General features: G+C 35.0%; 2 protein-coding genes across 3 annotated transcripts; both read right to left on the bottom strand.

The window, feature by feature from the left end:
• Positions 1 to 705: 705 nt before the first annotated feature.
• LOC126921276 (uncharacterized) lies at positions 706 to 8,037 on the bottom strand. The gene has a single exon (XM_050732732.1). The coding sequence runs from the start codon at positions 8,035 to 8,037 to the stop codon at positions 706 to 708; it is 7,332 nt and encodes a 2,443-aa protein (XP_050588689.1).
• A 2,643-nt stretch (positions 8,038 to 10,680) lies between these two features.
• LOC126921431 (neurotrophin 1) lies at positions 10,681 to 24,035 on the bottom strand. Of its 2 annotated transcripts, none has more exons than XM_050733028.1 (10): positions 23,432 to 24,035; positions 17,369 to 17,527; positions 16,697 to 16,843; positions 15,146 to 15,248; positions 14,472 to 14,595; positions 13,822 to 13,983; positions 13,193 to 13,354; positions 12,421 to 12,734; positions 12,040 to 12,316; positions 10,681 to 11,722 (listed from the first exon to the last, which is right to left on the bottom strand). In XM_050733028.1, the coding sequence occupies exons 1-10, from the start codon at positions 23,465 to 23,467 to the stop codon at positions 11,503 to 11,505; spliced, it is 1,704 nt and encodes a 567-aa protein (XP_050588985.1). In that variant the 5' UTR covers positions 23,468 to 24,035; the 3' UTR covers positions 10,681 to 11,502. The 2 variants fall into 2 exon arrangements, with proteins under 2 accessions (XP_050588985.1, XP_050588984.1); XM_050733027.1 differs by having other exon boundaries at positions 13,193 to 13,357; positions 23,432 to 24,029.
• Between the last annotated feature and the right edge of the window lie 437 nt (positions 24,036 to 24,472).

Raw genomic sequence — 24,472 nt, 5'->3', positions numbered from 1 at the left:
GTCTGATTTATGTACAATGTACATGTAATAGATAAAGAACTAACGATAACAAATATGTAACTTCATTTGTTTAGTAAAAGATTTATAGAATTAATGTCATTATAATTCTAACAAATTTGTTTAAATGTTAGTTAGAATAGTTTAGATTTATTACAGAAAATAGTTTGCAAAGATTTGTTAAAGCGTTCCATCCTGATTTCTTTCTTCACATTTTCTTTGCGCCATTTCTTTTATTCGCCTCTTGCTTTAAACCCAATGAATATGACCGTTCGATTTCCATCCTTCCAGCATTATAATTATTTCCTTTTCACAAGTTATTTAAGTCTGAAAACATTGCACAGATAAACGTGATATACTTTTTACCAACTTGCCCTCAAAAACTAGTCTAAAACAAATCGTTTCGTAAGCGACTCATAATCACTAAAATAACTGAAATTCGTTTCGCCTTTCTAAAATACCGTATCACACAAAACTCTCTCAATATGTCAGCTTAATGAAAGAAAATTCTAATGGTAATCTCTAATGAAGCCAATATCATCTTAACGTGTCATTAACATCCTTTCCAAACAATTTCTACTCGTCTACATAAATGTTTCCCAATTAGCTCAACAACAGCACGATTTTTAATTTTTCCTTCTTTCCTCTGGACTCTACTAAAAAGACCTTAAAGTACTGGTATAAAATACAAATAAAAAATAAGCATTCTTAAAAATCATAATTCTCCGATATCCAAGAAACAGTAGAAATAATTTCCCTGGAACTTTGTTCGGTCAATTGAAGAGCTCTGTTCTGAGGTATAAAATTCCCATCTGTCTTCAATATGCTTCCAATCTCGTAATCATTATGAGTTTTATCAAAGTTACTCAAGGTCTCTATTCTAGCGTCCTTGAAATCGAACTTTTCATCACTCTTGACAGGAAGAAATATTCTCTTCGATTCCTCTGCTTCCGTATTCTGATTCACGTCAACCAATCTTTCCTCGATAGTTTCGTTCCCTGGATTCTTTCCTTGACCATCGTTCACCTTTTCTAGATGCTCCTGTTTGATAGAACCTTCTACAGATAGTTCTTGATTTCTGTCTTTTTTTGCCGATTCGCTCACTAATTCATTCGTTTGATTCTTCTTTCTGCTTCTGGAATGTTGGTCTGTTGTTCCAGTTTTACTCGAAGTATCTGTCTCGTTGCTAGCTTCGTTGACAGATTTATTCAGGACGTTAGAAATGTAATTCTTCTTCGAATCCTTACTCTTCTGATTTCTCCTTCGAGCAATTTTAGAAGCTGCCGTCGTTGTTGCAACTAAAGAAGTAGATTCGACCGTGGAAACCGTAGTAGAAGAAGGTTTCTGTCTTCGACGAGCTCGATTAGCTTCAGTGGCAGATTTTGTCACAGTTTCGATTGTAGAAATAGCGTTCTTCGATGGCCTTCGTCTTTTCTTGCTTGTCTGCTTCGTGGAATTCTCAATTTCTCGAGGACTCTCGACCACGGTTATTCGAGGCTCAGAATTATCTAAAGTATTCTTCACCAACTCGCTCGAGTTTCTACTTTCAAGCAAGGTATCCATAGAACTATTATCTATCGATCTTTCTCTATTTCTCGTTTTCCTGCTGGGGACTAATGTCACATCTTCAGGAACAATCATTCCTCGGGAAATACCTCTAGATTTATAAGAAGTCATAGATTCTTCTTCTTCGAGTTTCTTTTCCTGTAACGAATCATTTTTCGTTTCTTCCAACGTTCCCTTCTCCTCTGAATTGTCTTCCAGGGTCTTCTTGATCGATCTACTAATTTCTTCTATACTTCTCGATTTGATATTCGTCGATTGTTTGTCCAGAGGTAGCTTAATATTTCTCGAATTATATCTGCTGCTATATTTCATTATTGGCCGATACTCGCTGCTACTTTCTATGTTATCTGAAGTTCTATCTTCTGAAGTATCACTGTCTATTCGACCCCAAAATCGGTATCTTCCACGTGGATAAGTATTCGTTCGATATTTCGTAGCAGAAGCTTCCTCTGCTTCTTCCTCATCATCATTAAATTTTCTTAGCAAGCCTTTACGTTTCTCTGCCTCTCTTTTTCTATCTTCTCGTGCTAAACGTTCTCTTCTTTCCCATGGATATTCGTATTCGTAATTCATTTTATCGCGATATCGACTGCGTCTCCGTTTCCGTCGGTCGTCTTTGTCTTTATACCACGGAAAAACATATTCTTCTTTCTCTTCGTTGCTTTCTTGCGTTTCTTCGGAGTTTCCCTTTGGATGAAATCTTTTGTAATTGAAAAATGGAGGGTGGTAGAAGGCTGGTTTGTTTATACGTGGTCCAAGCTGCGAATATTTTTCATCTTCATAGTTCTCTGCTGGAGAAGATGGCCTGGAAGTATATGAGAAAGACGTTCGATCTTCCTCTGATTCACTTTCTTTCGATGTGACGCTGCTTTCTTCAGAAGATTCTGTACTTGACTGAACTTTCGTCTCTGTCTGTGCTTTCTCCGAAGATTTTTCATTGGAAAAATATGATTGATGAAACGGTTTCGAAGTATCTTCATCCTTTTCTTTCTCAAGTTCTTTTCCCTTCTGTGTTTCATTGAAATTCGTAGAGTCTGAGGTTTTGTTATGCCCATTAGAACTATTAGTAGTATTCAATGAAAATGATTTTTCAAAGTCTTCGTTTGATAATTCTGCAAATTTTGGAGGATCGGTATCCAGGAAGCTTTTCAAATTAAAGAATTCAGTAGAAGTCGACAATTGTGGTTTCTGTGTGGTTGTTGTTACTTCACCTTCGTTCACACTTTCGTAAACTGCATAACCACTTCCTGTTTTATTTGCATCTTCTTCATTTGATTGGTTAATTAGATCATGTTTAAAGTTATTAAAATTTTCAGATTTATTCTGGTAATCGTCTTTAGTATTATTGCTTATATATTCCACTTCACGGTTTTCTTTCACAATTTCTTGACTGTCGAGTTCATTGACTTTATCCGTGGTCGTCGCAGTCTCTGTCCAATTAATTTTATTAGTCAAGTCCAACAAAGAACTCTCTGTAGTGGTTAATGTTGGGTTTGAAGGGTTCTTTCTTGTAATATAATTATACCTTGGCTCGTTTCGTCTCTTGTCTTCTTCCACCATAGTTTTATTCACAAATTTGCCAACATTCCAAAGATCACCTTTTGGTTTCGAGTACCTTATCCTGTCTTTAATCGTGTACACAACTTTTTGAGATTCTTCCTCTTCGTGATCTTCTTTATTATTCGAAGAATTAATCGTTACACTTTTCGGAATCTTCGATTTTCTCTTTGTATCGAACGTTTTTGGAAGTTTGGTGGAAGTCATTGAATTTTCTTGAGTAGAAGAATCTTTGTCGTTCTCAATCGTCGAATTTTCCAAGTTTCTTAGTTGATAATCGCTTTCCTTCCATTTCAAGAATCCATTTCCTATTTTGTCTTCTTTCTTTTCTGCCGACTGTGAGCCCAATTCAATGGAAGCAACTAATAATTTTCTTTCACGACTAGAGTTCAAGTCACCCTTCAGATCCCGTTTATAAATGCGGACTTTTCGACGACGTTTCACAGTTCTAATCCCAATTACAGGTTTCTGCACCGGCTGAACCCTTAATCGACTTTTCTGTGGAACTCTAATTCTCTTGTACACACCTTGTCTGTACCTATTCTGATATTTAGGCATCGGTCCTTTAATATTAATTCTCATATCACTCGGACGATCCATAATATCTATCGACACACTATTCTTCTCTTTCTCTCTTTTCCTGTAACTGGTCGAATTTGTACTAGAATTCGTTTTAACATCATCCACCGTATCATCCATTAAAGTAATTTCGTCTGAAGCTGGTATCGTTGTTGTCTCACGAACCTGATAAGAATTCGCTAAATTCTTTATGGTACCCATAACGTCCTCATAAACCTGACTCTGATATGGTATACTATCTGAAAGCTTTATCGAGGATATTTCACTGGCAGATGTGACAGGACGTCTCTCAATTTTCTGTGGCCTTTTAGAACTTTTCGTATACTTAGTCCGTGAACTTTGAACTCTATAACTCTCAGGTCTTCTTCTTGTTCTTGGCGTCGTTCTTGGATAAATTTTATATCGAATTCGCCTTGTTTTCTGAGCTACGACTGGATTGGAAATGTGTTTTCGAAGTTGTCGATAATTCTCTGGTCTTCTAGAAGATTTCTGTATCACATAATCATCCTCTTCTTTAGGGAACATCATGATTCTCGAAACGAACTGCTTGCCATTTATTTCAGCTGGCGGAACTGGATCTTCCACTTGTTTCTCTAGAAACAAGGGATTATCGAATGGATCTTCGTCAAAATATTTAGCCTTGAAACAGTCGAGCTTGTCTCCTAATCCTTTAAGACGAGGAAGATTCCCTTCCGGATCTTTATTTCCTACTGGTTCCTCTTTCTCTGGTAATACCTTTAAATTAGGCTCCACCTCGTCACATTGCATATAAGCATCCCTCGAATTGTAAAAGTCCATGGCTCCGTATGTTTTCGTAGGCAATCTCTTAGGATCTACCGCGTATTTTAAAGCAGATGGAGTTGGCATCTTTTCGTTATTGTAAAATGGATATTTTTCTATATTTATGGTAGCTTCTGTGGTAGCAATACTTTCATCAGCATGATCTTCCTCGGTTAGTTCTTCCACGTAATCGAACTCTGGAACTTCGACATCAACGTCAATCTGTTCTTCGTTTTCATCATCTTTCCCTTTGTTAATTTCTTTATCGTTATCTTCCTTACTTTCATTCGTTTCTTCGTTAAAACGACTGTTTATTTCCTGGTTTATGACATCCTCAGTTATCGTTGGTGCCTCGTCTAATAATTTTGCATGCACTTTTAACTCGTCCTTTATTTTAGAAACTTCTTCATGAACGTCTTTCTTTTCTTCCATTGAATCGATCACTTTTTCTTCTTCTTTCTGCCCATCAGTCACCTGAAATGTTTTATTTAATAATTCTATACGTTGCTTTAATTCTTTCGTCATGTTAGAGTCATCCTTTTTAACATCCTTTCTCTTTCTTATTAAATTAATCACATTTAATTCTCGTTTCTTCCTTCCGGACACTTTAGATGTTTCATCCAATAATTCTTCACGTTCTTTTAATTCATTCCTCGCTTTAAAATCTTTCTTTCCAACGTCCCTCCCCTTCCTGACCAAATAAATCAAACTTCCCTCCTCTTTCTTTCCATCGTCATACCTCGGCGCCCTCAAATTGCTTTTAATATACCCATTCGCATCTATGCTTTCTCTTTCCACGACACGCGACTCTTCTCCCCAATCCTTCCCACAATGTCTCGATTTCTTCTCCTCAAACTGTTTCGCCTGTGACGTATCCAGAACGAGCCCCACTTCCAGGTCGCGTGTCACTTTCTGCGAGCAATTTCTCTCGATCGATGGATTTTTCGCTGCTCGTTCTATTTCACCCCGATTCGACGTGCTATTGTTTACCATCGAGCCTTTCACGATATCGCTTTCGTCATCAGCTCCGACAAATCTTCTTTTACGCTTTTTTGCACGAATTCCACGAACCCCGTCGAGATTCGACGCCTGACGAAACGATCTCAGAACGTTTCTGCCCTGCTTCGACCCGTTTCCACCACGACTTACGTAATCCATCGGTTCACTGTGCCAGATTAAATCCTTCTGCGGCGGCGGAGCGCCTCGAATCAAATCGGACGCTGGCTTCGTGTTTCTCTTGCGATTTAGAGGATGTCGTTGCATCTGGGGCAAATCGAAATAAATCCGATACATTTTAGGATTTGTGTATACCTGACGACGTTGTTGAGAAACCGGAATCGAGCTCCAGTCAGACAGCGTGGTGTCGATCTCCGGTTTACTTCGCGGAACAACGTTGTAATAATAATAATCTGGTGTTTTTTGAGGAAGTGGGGGTCTCAGTATGGTTAAGTCTTGTAGATTATTTTCAGTGTTAGACAGAAAAAGATTGTTAGGTTGTAAACTGTTTGGATGTTGAGGATTTCGATGCAGACTGTTTGGATGCTGATGTTGAACATTTTTCAGGTTTTTTTCGTTCTTCACGTGCATTAAAACTTTCATGTAATTTTCATTCATTGAGACAGGTTTCTTCGTAGTCGTCATATCGGTCAGTTGTTTGTTTATGATACTCGATGTCGATGATTCCTGATTTGAAGATTGAATGTTAAGATTCGAGGGCTTTTGAGGTTCTTTTGGTTTGTTTCTAATTGTAATTTTGTAACGTGGTTTGCGATTGCTCATCGTACTTAACGTTGGATTGAAAAGAGAACTGTCAAAGTTTTGGTTAAATTCTTCGTTACTGTTTAAAATCTTCTGGGAATTCAATAATGAAATTTCTTGATCATTCATAGGAATCTTATCACTATGAGTTTCTAAAAAGGAAGGTGATTCCATTTTTAATTGTTCATTGGAATTAATTGATTGCCACAGTTCGTCCATACTTGCGCTATCCACAGGTAGCAATTCACTACTCTGCCTATTATTTTTTAAATATGCCGAATCCATAGAACTATGGCCAGATTTTATTTCCTGTACACCTAAGATCTCAGGTTCCAAGATTGAAAACATCGTCGTAGGTTCTTCGTAAACAGAATAAGGTATAAAATTATTCAAATTTCTAATATAGGAAGATTGTGCGAGATTCTGATTCAAAGTCGTTGATTCCGATATCAATGGAAACTCCGTAGTTGTTGATTGATCCTGCCTTGTTTTAAAATAATCCCAGAAGAGTTGACCGTAGCTAACAGTCGTTGGATTCTCCTCAGTGCGTGTAAAATTAATTGTATCGACGTTAGGCGAAGATTTACCATCGACTTGTAGTGCCATGACACTCGTAGTATCCGTAGAACGATCCGTAGAAATTATATTCTCATCCATCGACGCTGCAGTAGAATTCTCAATATTTTCAGACGATGACAATTTTCTTCGTTTTTTATCCGTTTTCTTTCTTCTTTCCTTAATTCTATCATAATTATCACGTGTCTTTGATTCAGACAAGGTTTCCATATCAGTGGTTGTCTGAACTTTCTCCAGTTTACTTATCTCAATCGCTTTCTCCATTTCTTCAGCTTCTCTTTCTAAATCCTCCTGCAGCTTCTCTATTCCCTTTTCAGCAACTAATTTTGGATTTACTAAAACATTATCACTAATTTTGCTCGTTGCACTCGTTTTAGGACGATCACTATCATCTTCATCAAACTCCTTGAACTCTTCGGATTTAATCTTCTTATAGTTTTTATCCTTTGTCTCGTTCTCTTCTTTCTCGTGATCATCATCATAATTATCGTCTCCAGATTTTTCCTTAAGATCCAAATGATCGTGCAACTTCCTGGCGTAACCTTCGTGAAAATCAGCGTCTCTAATATGTCCAGCATGATCATACGCAGAATCTTCGTAGCCTTCTTCCGTATAAACCGTGTTCACTTTCGTATTCTTCACCACTGCTCTTAATCTTGCTGCGTTTTCCTTTTCTTCTTCAGATTCCGCGTTCTCTATAGCTTTCTTTCGAGGCAGCTTCCTCAGTGTATGAGTTTTTCTCACTTGAGCGTACAGTTTCGTTGGTACAAATTCTAAGTGAACTTTTTTGTCCTTTGGTGGCTTGGCCCATTCACCTGGAGCAGTGTATTTCGGTTTTGTTGGAACGTTTCTCGGTTTTTCGTGCTCTGAATAAGGAATCGCGTGATCAGCTGGTCCATCAGGCTCTCCTTCTTCGGAAGAAGAATCATCTATAGAAGACTCATTGTCCGTTTGATTCTGGACTCTGTTGTATACACTGGTGTCAGACGATTCTTGATCAAATTCTTTCTGATTTTCTTCTTGAGAAACAGTGGTTGAGATTTGCTCAGTTGTTGATGATTCTGCGAAGAAGAATTCTTCTTTAGAGATGTTGAATTGTGGTTGGATATCATTTGTAGGAGATCCTTTGGTAAATTTTCCTGAACCATGTGAAATATCCGACACTGATTTCCCTTGAGACTCGAAAACCGACACCAGTAACAACATTAACAACACTTGATTCATTGCGCTATTGTGAGCTTGCCATTGCACTTGAGCAAAGATAAGTCAATTAATTTGCGTAATCCTTGTCTATCCACAATACCATATCAAGTGAAACATGGAATTGTTGGTTGAGAAGTTTAACATCACTTTATTTCAGTCAGATAACTATTACAGTCAGTATCACTTTATTGCAGTCAGACAAATTTGAATAATATCCACGTGATACGATAAATGAAACGAACTATCTTGTAACACGGTAGGTTTACAAGTTTCCAAAGGAAGAAATAATCGAAACGCGCATTTTGGCTCTTACGAATTTTTACAAAGCACGCAACAACGCAAGGCTCACTATTTTCATAAAAAATTTCAACGTAGGCAAATGAGGATTATTCGATAGATTGCACAAATAAGTTACGATTCAAAGATACGCGAACAAATGACATTAAATTTGATTTGTAAACGCGCAAATAAATTGAAATCGATTTAATTCAAAGATGCGCGAATAAATTGTAATCGATTTGAAAATGTGCCACCAAAAGCTTTATAGTTATTCGGCCGGAAGGTGCACGAACAAATTATGATCGATACGGTTCGAATTGGCGCGAAACCAATAGGTTTCCAATCATTTTCGATTGAAAGCTTGCATCGAACTGCACGCGGCACGGTCCGCGTGGCCTAATTTATATTTTCCAGTGGATCGGAAAGGCAGCAGTAGGATCTGAAGTGTCGTTGTTCACGGGACCGTGCAGTGCCGAACACAGAACGGTTCTGTCACTCTCGATTGAGCCCCTCGGTGGATCGTTTCATTGGAAAGGGAATAAAGAAATCCGTGATCAGCCTAGCTCGCGCACGATGCATTAATTGCATCAACGCTTTTTACTGAACCACTTTCTGCGGATTCGCTAATTTGTTCTAAATTCTTGCTCCTTCTACTTCGATCACACGACACGCTTTATTTCACTTTTTCAGAGACTTTCGAAGCTGAGATCAAACTGTAAAGAACGAGAAAAATTATGAAAATTAGTTAGAAATTCCTTTCTGAGAATTCTATTTGTTTGAGATTTCTTGTTTAAAATTGTATAACTATATATATATAATGCATGCAATATTGCATAATGCAAATATATATAGTTATACAATATATATATAATTAGAGATTTCTTTCTAAGAGTTCTATTTATTTGAAATTTCTTTACAAATCATTGTATAACTATATATATAATAAATTGCATTCAGATGTTTTGTTTCTTTGTGTTAGAAGATCGTCGTGTTAAAGACATATTTCCCGTTACTCCTCAGTTTCAATATAATAACTGCAATCTTAAAACGGTACGTGAGAAAACGTAATTATCCATCACGCAATAGTATTCGTTTAATGGGACAGCCTCATTTGCTGCTTGTTTAATTGATACTCTATGTAATAATCTTTTAATTCAATGATTGATATCTGTAGAATCGTTGAATAAATTGTTCCCAGCGATTATTACGCGGAATCTTGAACTCCATCGAACGTCTACGTTGATGTATTTATTAATCTTTGGAGGCTACAGATCATTCTTCGAGATTCAAATTCCAAGGATTTAATTCTGAGATTTATAGAGTTACATTAGTAATTGAAGGGCTTATATAGAGAACAATCTTAAATTTTCCAGTTTTTTTTTAGATAAGAATGCATTGTATCAGTCAGACGCTAGATTCACAGCAATACAATGTATATCTTGACATATGTTTGGCTTTCTCCGTGGAAGACAAAGATTGACGAGGGTTTTGTAATCTTGCTACGACCATCAAATTTTAATATCCGAATCTTGTTCTCATTCTAGCAATCAAAAAGAATTTGTAACGTTTTAAGATATTCTGTAACGTTACAAAAATACAATTAGATTTTTGTTATGAAAATTATACGAAATATGAAAATTTCAATTTGTTTATTTTGATTTGCTCCTTTAATAATAAAGATTGAAGATGATTCGGTGGAACCTACGAGCCATGGGAAAGGAGTAGATCTTCGATTCTGGCTTCGGCAGCATTTCTAGAATTAGCGGTTCTCGATAATGTTTCATCCGGAGGTAGCGATGCGAAGAAAACTGTGGCTCGGGCGACACGCTTCGCGGCTCGACGCGGAAAGGCTCAGTGTAATTGCCTCGCCAGAAACTTGGCAAGCGAAACAAACGATTTACACACGAGTGAGCTAAGCAAAACGCTCAGTGCTCTTGACTGTGGATAGTTAGCCGCAGCTTAAGCCGCGTTAACGCTATCGTAATGGATAAGTCGACAGGAAGTTTGGATAATAGAATGGTTTCGTATTCCCTATGTGTCGTGAAAGATCCATGAAATATAATAGAAATGGAGGATTCATATCTCTGATTATTATATTACATATTTTTAATGTATTTCAACTTGAATATTGTTAAATATTATTGCAAGAGATTACTTAATTTAATCTCAGAATTTTTATTCAAGAGTTCATTAATAAAATATTATCAAATATAACTGTGCCTATATTATGTTGTTTACATATTTTATTATATTTATATAACGTGTTAAAAAATATTTTTACAATTTGGAGTAAATTTGATGAATTTAAAAATACGATATTATATTCATATTTACGATTCATATTTCTCTTTAATTTCAAATGTTTATATATCATACTGTGTTGATGAATATGCCAGTTTAATGGTTCACGATTATGAAGTAGTAACGATTCGATTGACAAGTAGCTATTTAGTAAGACAATTGAAGAGTTGAGAAATGTGGAATAAGAAATAGAACTGTTTAGAAACAGCGTGCGATCTTTGTTAGTAGGAAATGTGCAATATCAAAAATAAGAAACTATCAACGAGTCGCTGTTGCATTATTTATTTAATGATTCGCGAAACACATAAATCCAACTAGCGATATTTTATAATAGACATTATATTAACGATGATTTATAAATAATACACGTACAGAATAATAAATATATAAAAGTTCGCGCGACGCTGCTTAATTGCAACGTATTTGCAATTGCACCTGCCCAACTATATGATTGTAGTTCTCCTATAGGCATTAAACATTTGCTACCGTTATACTAATCGTAAGTATTGCGTCAGTACCCTCCCTTTAATTTATTTTTCTATATATGATCATAAAATATAAACCCAAAGGATGAATCACATATTACAATTATATTCGACATTTTTATTTCTTAAATGTCATACTTTTGTCATGATGAATCATCGTTTCATGTAACGCATCATAAAAACGATTTATTAATCGAAATTGGAGGACACCAACGAATACGAGCGAGTACAGAAAATAAACTATGAAACTAACAATAAGTCGAATTGTAGTATCTACTTTCGACGTATATATTTATTATGTATATAATACTTTCGTTTTTGCAAGGTTGATTAACGTTAAAACACGATGAACATCCGACAATTTTAATTTCTTACAAAAGAAAGAAACGATCAGGTACTCCGAAAAGAAGCAAAATTACGCTCAAGAAGCAATCAAAGGTTTCCACGAATTGGAATCGTTTTGGTCCGATGTCGATGAATCTTCAGACGACTGTAACATCATTGCCTCTGGTCTGAAGAAGTCGATAATCGGGTGGTAATTATAATTGATTCGCCTCTGCGGTTCTTGGTATTCGTCGTCGAAACCACCATTTTGTAGTCTTGACGTTGCGTCCATTTGCAAATCGTATGGTTGACTGTATCTGTGCAATTTCAAATTTATTTAATTCAATGTCCAAACATCTATAGGTTTTACATCTTTAAATTTAAATAAAAAGTACATTTAAATTCAATCAAGATTTTTCATATTTAATGCAATATTTAAAATTTAAATTTTTATTACTTCTAAGTAGTAAAAAATTGCAAATTTCGGATTTTTACATTTTAAATAATTCAAAATTCCAGATTAAAAAATTTAAACTTTAAATGATTCAAATTTAATTCCAAATGTCAGATTTTTTAATTTAAAACGTAAGATTCCTGATTTTATGTCATGATACGTAAGGTCATTGATGATTACCTATTTAAAATCGTACTGTTCACAGTCTCAGTTTGTTCCTCAACATGAGACGTGGATTCTCTTCTATATGGTGGTCTGTTGGGTCTACTTGGTCTAGAACCTTTTAGTAATGGTCCAGTATATCCTGGTGCTCTAGTATTCGGTGCGTGTTGCTGAGGCAATTTATCGAATGGCCTTGAACTTGTAGACGAAGGTTTCTTTGATCTTGTTCTTACAGGTAGAATAAACGGTGGTCTACTAGGGGTAGTTTCTACTGTAGGCTTTTTATTGCTTGAACCTGCAAGGTTTTAGAAATTTGTTCCACATTTTCACCTGGTTTTATCTTTCAAATTCATTCACGATAAATAAAAAGAATGTTATTTTTTTCATCAATTTACATACCAAGAGATGAATCGAAAGGGAACTTGTTTAAATAATTTAATTTCGGAGACTCTTCAAAGTCATCTTTTTGATCGCTGGTGGCGAAGTCAGATCCAGGAAACGATTCTTTAATTCTGAGTGATGGGTCCTTTTGATGAGGTGGAAAAATATCAGCGTAACCGTGCACATGGCAACTACAGCAAGATGGAACTTTGAAAATATCCATGTGAAGACCCAATTTGTTATCCCAGGTCAAAAGTCTATGGTAATTGTACACTTGCATGCAAGAAGATCGATAGTTCTCTGATATGAAAGAGCAACTCGACTGCAGGTTTCTGAAAGCGAAATTTAATGTCAGAGTGTTCAATGGTAAGAAATTTCGAATAATTTTGTCCTGGAAATTTTCTTCTGCAGTATTTCAATTTGCCTTGTTAACGCGGTAAAGTATCATTTTCCTATTTTCAAGGAATATTCAGGTTCAATACCACAAAGAAGATATTTTGTTCACTGATTTGTAACAAAGTATCGAATTTCGATTTCTATCGCAAGAGAAGATCCTCCGCTAAATTTTACTGGGAAAGTGTTAACCGAATCAGTTGCATTCAACTACAAAAATAAACCATTGGAACGAACGATCGAGGTAAACGGAATTGCCTTTTACACAGAGCAGGAAATCTCAGCTTTAACCGTGGCTAAAAGACAATCTTGAGCGTAAAGTAGAAGGAACGTTCTGGTAGATTGCTGATTTTATGTAACGCTTGATGCCAATTAATTGCGATTGTCTTTTACTTACGAGCATTTCTCCATTCGTAGAGTTTGCGTGTGTTCACCAGTGTTTATTATGTATTTCCAAATACCGGAAGCGGCTCTAGCTAGTTGTGGTCGTGCATATTTGATGACGGATGGACAAGTGAATCCTTCTTCGACATTTTCAAATGATGAACTTGCATCGGATCTTCTAAGATAAATCGATGTGAAATTGACACGAATTAATTTAATAGAATAGAAAGTAATCTTACAGGAAAAATGATTGTGATTTATAAAAAGAAAACTTCGATAGATATTATGATTCAGTGTAAAATGTATATAATCCTGTATCATGATACCACGCGTTGCTACAAAGCATCGCTGTTGGGCCCGGTTGCCATTCAACAGGTGCACAATAGAACTAAACCTTTTATTCAGCTCATTTCTTAACCAGAAATTCCTATAATTATAGAATTACGAGTTAACAAAGACAAATTTTAGTTAGATCAATTTTAGTTATACAGTATAAATCTGATATAATTTCTTGTGAACAAAAATTACACAACGAGTAAAAGTTGAGATCCATACATGAAAGAATTGCTATATTCAAATGACAAATTAATTCGTCTTCCCCAATTAAAAAATTAATAATTATTATAAGTCTATGAGTCTCACCTCCTAATTTCATTACTCTCGTATCGATTCTCATATTTATTTTCCAGGGGCAATGCAATCGGAAGACTTTCGGCAGATTCGTCAAAATCTTGCGACTTGTAATCAGTCAACAATGCAGCGACCATCTCCTTGTTGCTTCTCAAACTCCTCGTAATCGCCTCGCTAAGAAAATTTCATCCTATTTAAATCCACGTAATAATAAACATAATAATAAATTCAATGAGGATTCTTCTTCTTCCAATTTAATTCGTAACAATTTTCTCACAATTCAATGAAATCATGCGAACAAATGGAAGAAAGGAAACGAAAGTTTTGACAATTGCTTCCACGACTTCCTTCCCTATCTGGATACCCATAATTCCTAATTAAAAAAACAACTTATGGTTATGGTTATGAGAAAACGGAGGTCGAATAAGCATTGCGCAATGAACAATTCGAACGTGGAATCGTAGAAAAGCGAGCGCACTTTCTTTCAGTTAACGAGCCTGCGAATTGTCTTTACTATCGTGAAACGATGTTTTAATTAACGTTAATCCCTGTTGTTCATCAGAGAAAGTTTAATTTAAATGCGAGACACTGAATTAGTTGCGTAATTGTTGCAACTTGTTGGGGGAAAAAAGAGAAGAAAAATAGTAATACATGAAACTTACTGTGGGTAATCAGCTACTTCGAGACAAACTGTCTTCGTGAAGAAAGTACAATCTTTTTCTGTTGGATCTCGTTTTACTTCTGTGGGTCGTCTGGGTGGTCTTATTAGTGATGTTCTCGATAGATCTGGAAAGTAATTATTATAGATCGATCTTGTTATATGATTGATAGACTGAAAATTTCTATGCATTTATGGTAAAATACACAAGATAAGACATTCATTAAAATTAGATTATGGATGTTTATGTAATATATTTTACGAATAGAAAAGAGATGAAATTATACTATGAAGTTATATTGTGGCTATTTTATATATTTTTGTATATTATACTTATTTTTACATCTTCAAATTTTCCGTAAATACACAAGAAATACAGATTTATATTTTTGCGAGCTGAGAAGAAACAGAACCTCAGAGACTTGTTTCTTTCTTAAATATTGTAACAAGTACTATAAATATTTTATATGCGTATTTTGTGCATTTTTGCATTTTTAAATTCTCAATAAACGCTCGAACATTGTCTGATTATAATATTTAGTAACTGAAACAAAGTAAATTTACATAAACATACGCAGTCTATTACGTAATATGGGACGTATTAAATAAAAAGTTTCATGCAATATCTTGTCCGAAATTTGTTAAGACGAAATATAGAATAAAAGTATGAAAAATAACCTGCATAGACATTTCTTCGATTTAGAGAAGTTGGTCTTCTTAGAGGAGGTCGATAACCAGGTCGTTTCCGCAAGTTGGGTCTTATAATCCTCAATTCTTGTGGCTGTAATAAAAAGAGAAAAAGAAAACTTATCATAATCAGTGAACTCTGATACAGGCTATTTAAGCTATTTCTTTATCTCGTCAGTAGTAAACGAACATGTATTCTTTTAGAAAATTCTATTTATCGGTCGAGAAATCTTAATTACACATAATTAACAATATATGTTCCTCGAGCGTCCGTTAGCCATTTTAGCCTGGTTGCCAATTAGTATTCAGTAAGGAAGGTTTCGCGGCATCCTTTGAGAAATTTACATACATAGCTTTGCCCGAGATCCTCTGAAAATTACGACTGGTAATGTAATAAACACACCAATTAGAAACTTGTGAAAGTAATTGCGGAAAAAATATATGTTGTCATCAAAAAGAAAAGCATTTTCTTGGAAATTATCACGTTTCAAGTTTTCATGTTTCAACCTTTTAATTTAGATTTATATATTTTTAAAGATTTATAGAAGATTTTTTCAAAAATTTATACATATTGTATAAATGACAATGTTGAAAGAAGGAAAGGATAAAGGATATCATTTTAGAAATCCCTGTATTAACAAACCTGTTTTACACAGATCTTTGCGCGTAATGTTACGAACAGAAAGTTGAAGTCCGAAAATACAATAATTGCACGGAATAGCGGCCGCATGTGACAAAATTGTACATTTTGGTATGATTTACGATAGAAAGGAGTTCCAAGTATGACTTTCTAGGAATTTTTCTTGTAACGAGGTAAAGAGCCATCAATCTTCCATTTGAATACAATAATATTGGGCCCAGAATATCGTATTTACTGGGAAATGCAAAGCGATTCAGAAGTTGCTTCTTTAACGTTCGTCGAACCTTGTACAACCATAAAAGTGATTGAAGTTAAATCGATGACTGCTATTTGGTATTTACGGATTATGCAGGATAATTTACTTTCCTATATTAGGTATAGAAACTTGCCAGGATGAATAAATACATAAAAGTGATTGCCAGTAGAAGTAAGCTTTGCAATCATCGCGACGCGACGTCATCCTCGATCGGAACAGGGTCAACTTTACAATACAAAAAGGGTATCAAGGATGAGCTAACAATCCTTTATAATTCTATTAAGTGATACTATTCTTTTTTGAGTCACTCGCGTTAGTTTTTTCTTAGATGGTTATTTTTTCATATCCCTTATTCTTTTCCCAATTTCGTTCTTTTTTCAACAAACGAAGGAATATTTAATGTTTGAAGAAATAAATTTAACATATACTTAAAACGAAAAATCATGTATATTAAGAATGAAACAAATCTTGAATATTTTCTATAAATCTAAGAAATTTTGTAACAATGGAGAGAAACGTCTGAACACAAAATGATTTAACAGACGTAATGGTGTTAAACGAATAATTTATATAAAATATATTTATACCATCAAAATATTAAATAATTGACAATAGAATAGCATAATCTGTTCTTTTTATTGTTTACCTCAGGCAATTCTTCCAACCCTTCCTCATCACCAGTGGGATCATCGGATATGATCTTTGCGATGTCCGCGCTTTTCGGTAGCATGAGTTCCCTGCTGGCATTTTGTCGACTTCCATTATTCAATAGTGCACGAACTTCTTCCAATTGCTGTTGAGAATTGTAATAAATGAGAAAATAATCGTGATTGACCTTTACAAAAAATATTCAATTTCACAAATCAAATTGATCAACTACCCAAATACAGGACTACTTTCCATTTTGAAATTTTTACAGGTTGATCAATGTGGCTTCTGAATAGTTCATACTTGACACATTCTAATATTGCTTTCCAGTTTCTCTAAAAATTTTGTAAATCAGCAAACCAAGAAAAGGAAGAATGCCTCAAAAAGCAACTATAATACATTTATAACTTTACATGACAGAAGCAATTTACAGAATGTAACGCATGTCTTAATAAATTCCAAAGAAGACTATAACTGTCAAAGTATAGTTTTTCCGAATCACATACGGATGTGCACGTACTGCAAGATGTGTTTCATGCAGGTCTGTTTTCGTGTTCTCATCAACGCTAATGCGTTAACGATATGTTTAGCTCGTTAAATTAACAGCAGTTAACCCGACTAACACGGCGTGTAAGCGTTATTTAAGTAAATAGAAACTTCTTTCACTCACACTCTCCCGTAGTTTATCTGTCCTGTTCTTGAATTCTACGTCGTTGATCTTGATGGACGTGACCGTCGTCTCGTTGTTTTCTTTGCGATCGTTGAGATCCACGTCGTCTTTCAAATCCTTCTCAACGCTGACGTTGATCGAGGACAGTAGCACGACTGCCTAGAGAGTGAAACGAACCCCGTGTATTCGCGTAAACTTATTATTACCGCCGAAAATTCTGGGTCAGCGAGATCTCAGTTCAGACACGCTTATTCTTCATTTATTCTCGACGAATCTTCTTCAACTATTAATCATATTTTCACTTTGCAAGATAAAACGTATTTTCTATAACTTGACCTCGAATTCGCTTTCGTTCGTGCGATATTTAAATGATTAGATGCAGAAAGTTTCTAAAAAGAGAAGAAATAAGTTTTAAAAGAAGAATTTTGAGAGAAGAAAGTGCTTTGAAAGAAAGTTTAAACGTACAAGGAGCTAAATTTAAATTGGAAATATTTTAAAGAAAGATTTAAACCCACCAATTCCTGCTATATTTTTTTTTAATTCACGGTATTCTAAAGTTATATTTTAAAATGTCACGCAGATGTCTGTATAATAAATGTACAGTTTCAATTAGTTTGATTATTGTCATTCGCCGACCAATTTACTCCACAGATAGTCACACATATGAATATTCATCGAAATACTAAACCACAGTTAGTAGAAATGTCCATATTAATAGTCCTAACGAGAATATCGGATACTCATCCAACAGGTAGGCAAATAAGTTCTGTTAATAATAATTCCTTGATTTGATGTAAAATTCGATATCTTGAGCTAGCTATCGAATTATCAATGACTCATTGTCATCTTCGAATACCTAAATAATTCTCCTTTCTTCGTTCCCACACAAAATATTAAACTTAATTTAATAAATTCTATATTTTATATAAAACAGAAAATTATCGTCCAGGAACATGTACATTGACTTCCACTCAATTTCAATAGATTTAATTCAACGACTTCTACATTGTCCATAAATTCTTCCCTTTATTGCAATAAATTATTTCAAGGTGAATTGTGCACCTCCTATGGAAGCTTCGTTTTGCATTATCTAAATAATTATGATTCAATAAATTATTTTAAACAAAGAAAGCATCCCTCCTTTGAAACCACGTATATATATTTCTATTTTATTTACTATAAATAAATTTAATTCAGAAAATTTCATATTCTCTATAGAATATTCCTCTTCTATAGATCTAATAAATTCTATATTATTCAAATTTGTATTTTCCATGGAAACTTCCTCTTCCTTTAACTAAACACTTATAATTCAATAAATTCTTAGACTATGAAAGCAGACATTGCTTCCTTTCAGAAACACGTATACCGTCTTCCGTTTTGTTCTTTTTTTTTTCTCGCTGAGACAGCACAATTTATCGCTTAGACGATCTTTTATTCGAAACAAATCCTTTCCCTTTCATAATCGTAACAACGATAGGATTTCCCGGCGGACACAATAGCACAATTCTTCTATTATGATTGCGGGAATTGATCGCTAGGGAAACGTTGTACGGGCGAGCTTCTCGTTTCTGTGGGTCTGGCTATCACGGAAGAAATCTCCTTTGGCGCGTGGTGGAAGCGCGAGCTATAGAGAAACGTTAATTTCGTTTACGTTGCAGCGGAAGTGGCGTTGTAAAGTGACGGCGCGTAACGCGTCGTGAAATCGTCGTGAAAACACGATCGAGCGGATTTAACGACACAGACCACGTGTCGGCCCGGTGAAATTATGTGATTTTTTCTCCGGACGACGCCAGTCTAGGAAATGATAAAAAATGCACATAGATACAACACACTCGCAATTCGCGGGTGAAAGTCACGTTGTTCCGCATCCATGATTAGTTTCGAGCAAACGCAACTGCCGGTGTGTGCAGCCGCATGCACAGATTTTTCTGCGATTGGGAGATCGAACGAAAGTTTCTATTGAATAGCGTTCACGCGCCATAGTTGGATCGAGTAAAATGTAAATCATGCGATCGATGACGAGCGTAATGGTCAAGATAATGAATTCATTTATTACGTTTACCTGGTTCCTCTGTTTCAATTTATATCGAAGCGCCATGATCTTGTTCTATATTTCAGTGTTTCTATCTTAGGGTTACCCCAAATTGTGGACAAGATCGATAAGATCTAGCCTAAGATGGATCTACGATTGTTTGAGTGGAGTCGGTATATTTCTGAGAATTTAATAATCTCCCGCTCTTACTTTGAGCCGTCTGACTAACAGGATATATCACTTAAATGTAACATGTCAATTTTAATGAAATTTACATGAGATAATTCCTAGAAAGATATTTGACACATATTGTTTTTTTCTAAGGGGTAAAATCAATTTCTGAATGCAAACAAAAATGGTTTGGACAAGAATCGTGAATTTTTAATGGCAAATTTTGCTACATAGTCAAATTTTCAAAATATTTAATAATTTGTGTAAAATACATATAATAAATTATTAATTGTGATTCAATTCTATTATGTTTCTATATATATATGCATTTTCATCCTTGTTCATACAAATTATTTATTAAACTCATTCCAGTTTATCCTACATTATTTAACCACTAAATTTATGCTAATTGCTATTAAACATTGCTAATTACAATGCGACTTCACAAAGTAATTATTAATGACAGCTGTACAGTTGATTTTTTTCTTATCAAATTAAGTTAGATGCTATCATATCATGGGTGGTCTCGTAACTACTAAAAGCTGTAACTGCCTATTTTGCGTTCTGTCTGACGTCGACTTTAGCATAGCCAAAAGCGACATTTTGTCACATGTCTTAACGATATCCTTGAACTGTGTATCTCAGTTTCCACTAACGCCATCCTTATCGATTACAACACTGTTATCGCATTGTTATCGTTTCAGTAAATTATTATTCCCATTGTTCCATCCCTATGGGATGTTTCTCGAATTCTTATAGTTCTAACACGGATCACAATGTGTTCGAGATTTCCTGACATAGAAAGATAAGCGAAATACGAATACGAAGTGTTTGTGTTAATGTTGCCATTGCAGGAAATAGTCGATGTAACAACACGTGTGGAGACTCGGCAGTATTATGCCACGTGAAATAACCATAAACGTGGAAATTCCAACATATCCTCTGCTGTTTGCAATGAGCGCTGACCTAGTAACCATGATGCTCAGCAGAAGGAAGAGCTACGATTTCACTGAGTGATCCTTTTTTCTTTTCATATCGCGAGTGTTCATCAATTCTTAGCCAATAACGTACGATTTTTCAGGATATTTTGTAACATTGTTGTACGATTATTTGTTTGAAACACATGTAACGTTTCCTGGTGTTTTGTTACTCGGTTAGTATCGATTTCTGGTGATCTTTCTTTTTACTTCTTCGTAATCTTCCGAATGAAGGACTAAATATCGTGTGTGTATGTATATTATATATACGTAATTGTATACAAATAAAATCTGTACACTCGTCTGTTTGTTTTATAGAATATCATTTCTGTAATATTATATCGTATTAGGTTGAGTAATTAATTCATTTACATTTTCTCAGAACATCGAATGTCGACGTTGATGTATCTCGGAGTGTAATTACTTTGACATAAAATCTATTCTTTTTAAAAATGTAAATTTTCATAAAAATCCACAATCGGCGCTTGTGAATTCCGTTTGCCTGTAATTAGCTGAGAAATCAACAACTTTCGAATAGCATATTATATTATAATGAGTCACAAATTTTGAAGGAGCCTCATTTAAATGCTTGAAACGTTAATACCTCTCGCGTGAATGGAAAAAAATACAACAATACGACAGGCTTTCTACCAATACATGTAACAGCTTCTTTTTATAACATTTCCTTCGTTCACGATGTTTTTTCTTTTTCGTTACGAATATCGACATGGTTAAATTCCTCGAGTTAGAAAATTTTCATGAAACATTTCATAAGATAAAACATTTTACCTTAGATTATTGTCAAGAACTTTCACCGTGCTTATCGTCCTAAGAAGATATACACTTGTTGCAAATTATAAGCCGGTACGCTGATCTCATCGATTTATTCCGACGTATCAAATCAAAAGATCTGTTCAGTGAAATTTAATACGTAATTATAACTATGGTTCAAAGGAATTACTTGTAATTTTGAAGATAGAGGATCTTTCACAAATCAGGTAATACTGTAATCACATCGTTGGTTTGTTCAAATAACGATATATTTAAGAAAATCTTTGATTTCAAGATACCTGCAATAATTAACTTCGATAGTGAATTATTTGATTACAATATAAATTGTTCTATTTTTATCTTTATTTATATATATATTACAATCTAACATTTTCAAGAATAGTGTCAATATTTTATTTAATAAAATAATAAAATATTAATAACGAAGTTATACTATTTAATAAAAAGAAGGTCGCAATTAGAAAACAGCCTTCCTGTAATAATAAGCAATATATATAACAAATGTTTTATTACAGATCTTTAAAAGCCAGAGACCATTAGCTGGATCATAAATGAGCAAAAATTTGTCATTATAAAATGCTCAGGTAATTAATAACTTTCTTTCTGAGATTGAGTTCTTGAATAAATTTACTCCTCTTGACTGTCTCAGTCTTTTACTGAACAATGATGTACATAATTTGTAAAATACATTTTTAAATACATATTTTAAATATACTAATATCTATACCACTTACAATAGTACACAATTTATCTTTGCTTTCAAGATCAATAGATCATACGTTAATCTGTTAAATCAAACTTTCAAATAACCATCTCATTCGTGAATTTTACAAAGATCAGTTAAAGGTAACTAACGTGAGTTACAATATACGTAAATTATATCGCATGATAGGTGATTTCATCAATCAGAAACGAACAGGAACTGATGACGAAGCACGCACAGTGAACTATCTATCGAACAACCTAATTCTCAGGGTCCAACAAAGAGAAACCGAAGGAATAAGCAAACTGATCGATGAAATACGATAAAAGGAACGAACAATTGTCTCTATTGATATAAAAAAAAAAAAAAAAAAAATATGCGAGTAGTTGCACGTTCTGCAAACGATCTCATATTTGTAATCGTCGATAAATCTTTTACTCGCCAGCACGTGAGAGGGAACTCGTAGCAATTAAGGGAATCTATTTACTTTTCCTGATTCCGTCAGGTTACCGGATCAAGGCCATGCAAAGGTTGTTCCACTTTACGCGAAGAGAACCACAGGCGCAGGGTGTTAGTCATCCATTCTTCACGAAAACACGGAAACTTCTTTCGAGTTCCTGTCGACGAACTTAGGAATGTTTGGTTGAACATGTTACATATCAGTGATGTGACGTTTCATGTTTCGTGTTTCATCGTTAGGAACTAATTAACGGGATACCTTACGGTTTATATACGTATATAAACGTGATATATATATATGTATTAATCAAGAACAATTACTTCGAAGATTGCCTTCTGGTAATTATTAATGACCTCTGTAAATATTAATTGTCGATTGACACGAAGATGTTACAATATAGCTTCGTATGTGTCATTTTTATCTTTATTGAAAAATTTAACCTGTGAACTATATTGTATATATACGGATTTTTATACTTTTTCTCAAAAATTGAAGACTTCAATGAAAAAGAAAAAAGAAAAAACAATCAAATCACATAAAAAACAAACTGATGAAATAACTACTTGAAAAATTTTGTATAATAATAAATTTGTACAAATTAAATATGTTCGGTTTGATTTCCGAGTAACTTAATTACAAGTCAATAACAAGTGGCAACATTTGGTTTCACATGAATGCTTTGGGCTAATTTGAACTTTCTTAGACCATTTTTGTAATTTTCATAACTAAAATATTAGGATCATTTATGAAATCGTGTCCATGAAAGTTACTCGCGATTAAAAAGCCATGGGACATTAGTTAATTCTTGACAAATTGGCGAAAGTAGAATTGTCTGGCATGCTCTCATACATTCAAGACAAGACACGTGTTTAGAACCATTAGAACTACCAAAATTAATAGTATAACAAAAATTTCAATTTCTTACCACCGTGATAAAAAATAGTCCACGCGTCATCATCATTCCTTCATATGATCTCTCATCAAGGTCTTCTCGCTTCTTCCCAACGCACAGTACCACACTCACTATCACCACCAATTATTTTAATCCAGTTTTTCAATACTAAATGCGCTTAAATAAACTATCTTTCAAGTACCAATACGTCTAATATCTAATACTAATTAATTAGAAAAATGGAACAAATCACTGAACATCGATATCAGCCTTCCCTATCGATTCTCAATCATTCACCCGGCAGTTCTTCAGCAAAAACAACGTGCTCCGGTTCGACGACAATTCCTCAAGCCTAACAAAGTCTCTGAAGCAATTAATCGACGTTGCTTGAAGTTCAATCGCACTTCTCATCGACGTCCGCGGAACAACGACGTCTGGAGGCTGCGTGTTCCACAAGGGGACGAAAAATTGTGCGCTCGTGGAAGCGCACCGACCTCTGGTTACAGCCGCCGCGGAACGGGCACGGTCCTCGTCTTCATCAGGTGGAAGGAGAGATGCCAAAGGAGAAGAAGAATCGTGGCCCGATGCCTGGCGGGTCTCACGTGGGGATAATGTAGGAACGAGCGTGCTTCGTCCTGCGTGTTCCCCCTTCGTCGAGCCATGACCGAGAAAACCGGACGGCCGGATAAGCGTGTCGTATTCGAGAGGAGGAAGAAGTCGGCCAGTCGATCTCCTCCTTTGCTCTTCTTCGGCTCAGTCTACAGCTTTACTCTTGGGAAGCACCGACAGAGTGGTGGTCGCCCGCGTCACCCTTGATACGACAGCACGTGACGTTTTCACCGCGATTGTTGCTTTTCATCCTTTTGTCTCCTTACTTTCTTTCGTTGTGTCTTTCTTTCTTTCTTTTCTTTTTTTTTTTTTTTTGTTTTTTGGAAATTTGTTTTATCGTCGGTGTGAGTAATTTGAAATTTGTATCTTAATTGTGTTGGTGAAATTAGAGATTTTGTCTATTTCGGGAACTTGTGCCATAATGTAATTTGGAACTTCTATTTTAATTATGTTGGTGGAATTAGG

Source organism: Bombus affinis, chromosome 10 (genome assembly GCF_024516045.1).
Source record: "Bombus affinis isolate iyBomAffi1 chromosome 10, iyBomAffi1.2, whole genome shotgun sequence".
In the NCBI taxonomy this organism is placed as follows: Eukaryota; Metazoa; Arthropoda; class Insecta; order Hymenoptera; family Apidae; genus Bombus; species Bombus affinis.
Note: the sequence above shows the minus strand (reverse complement) of the source record. Positions and strands in the feature narration are given on the sequence as shown.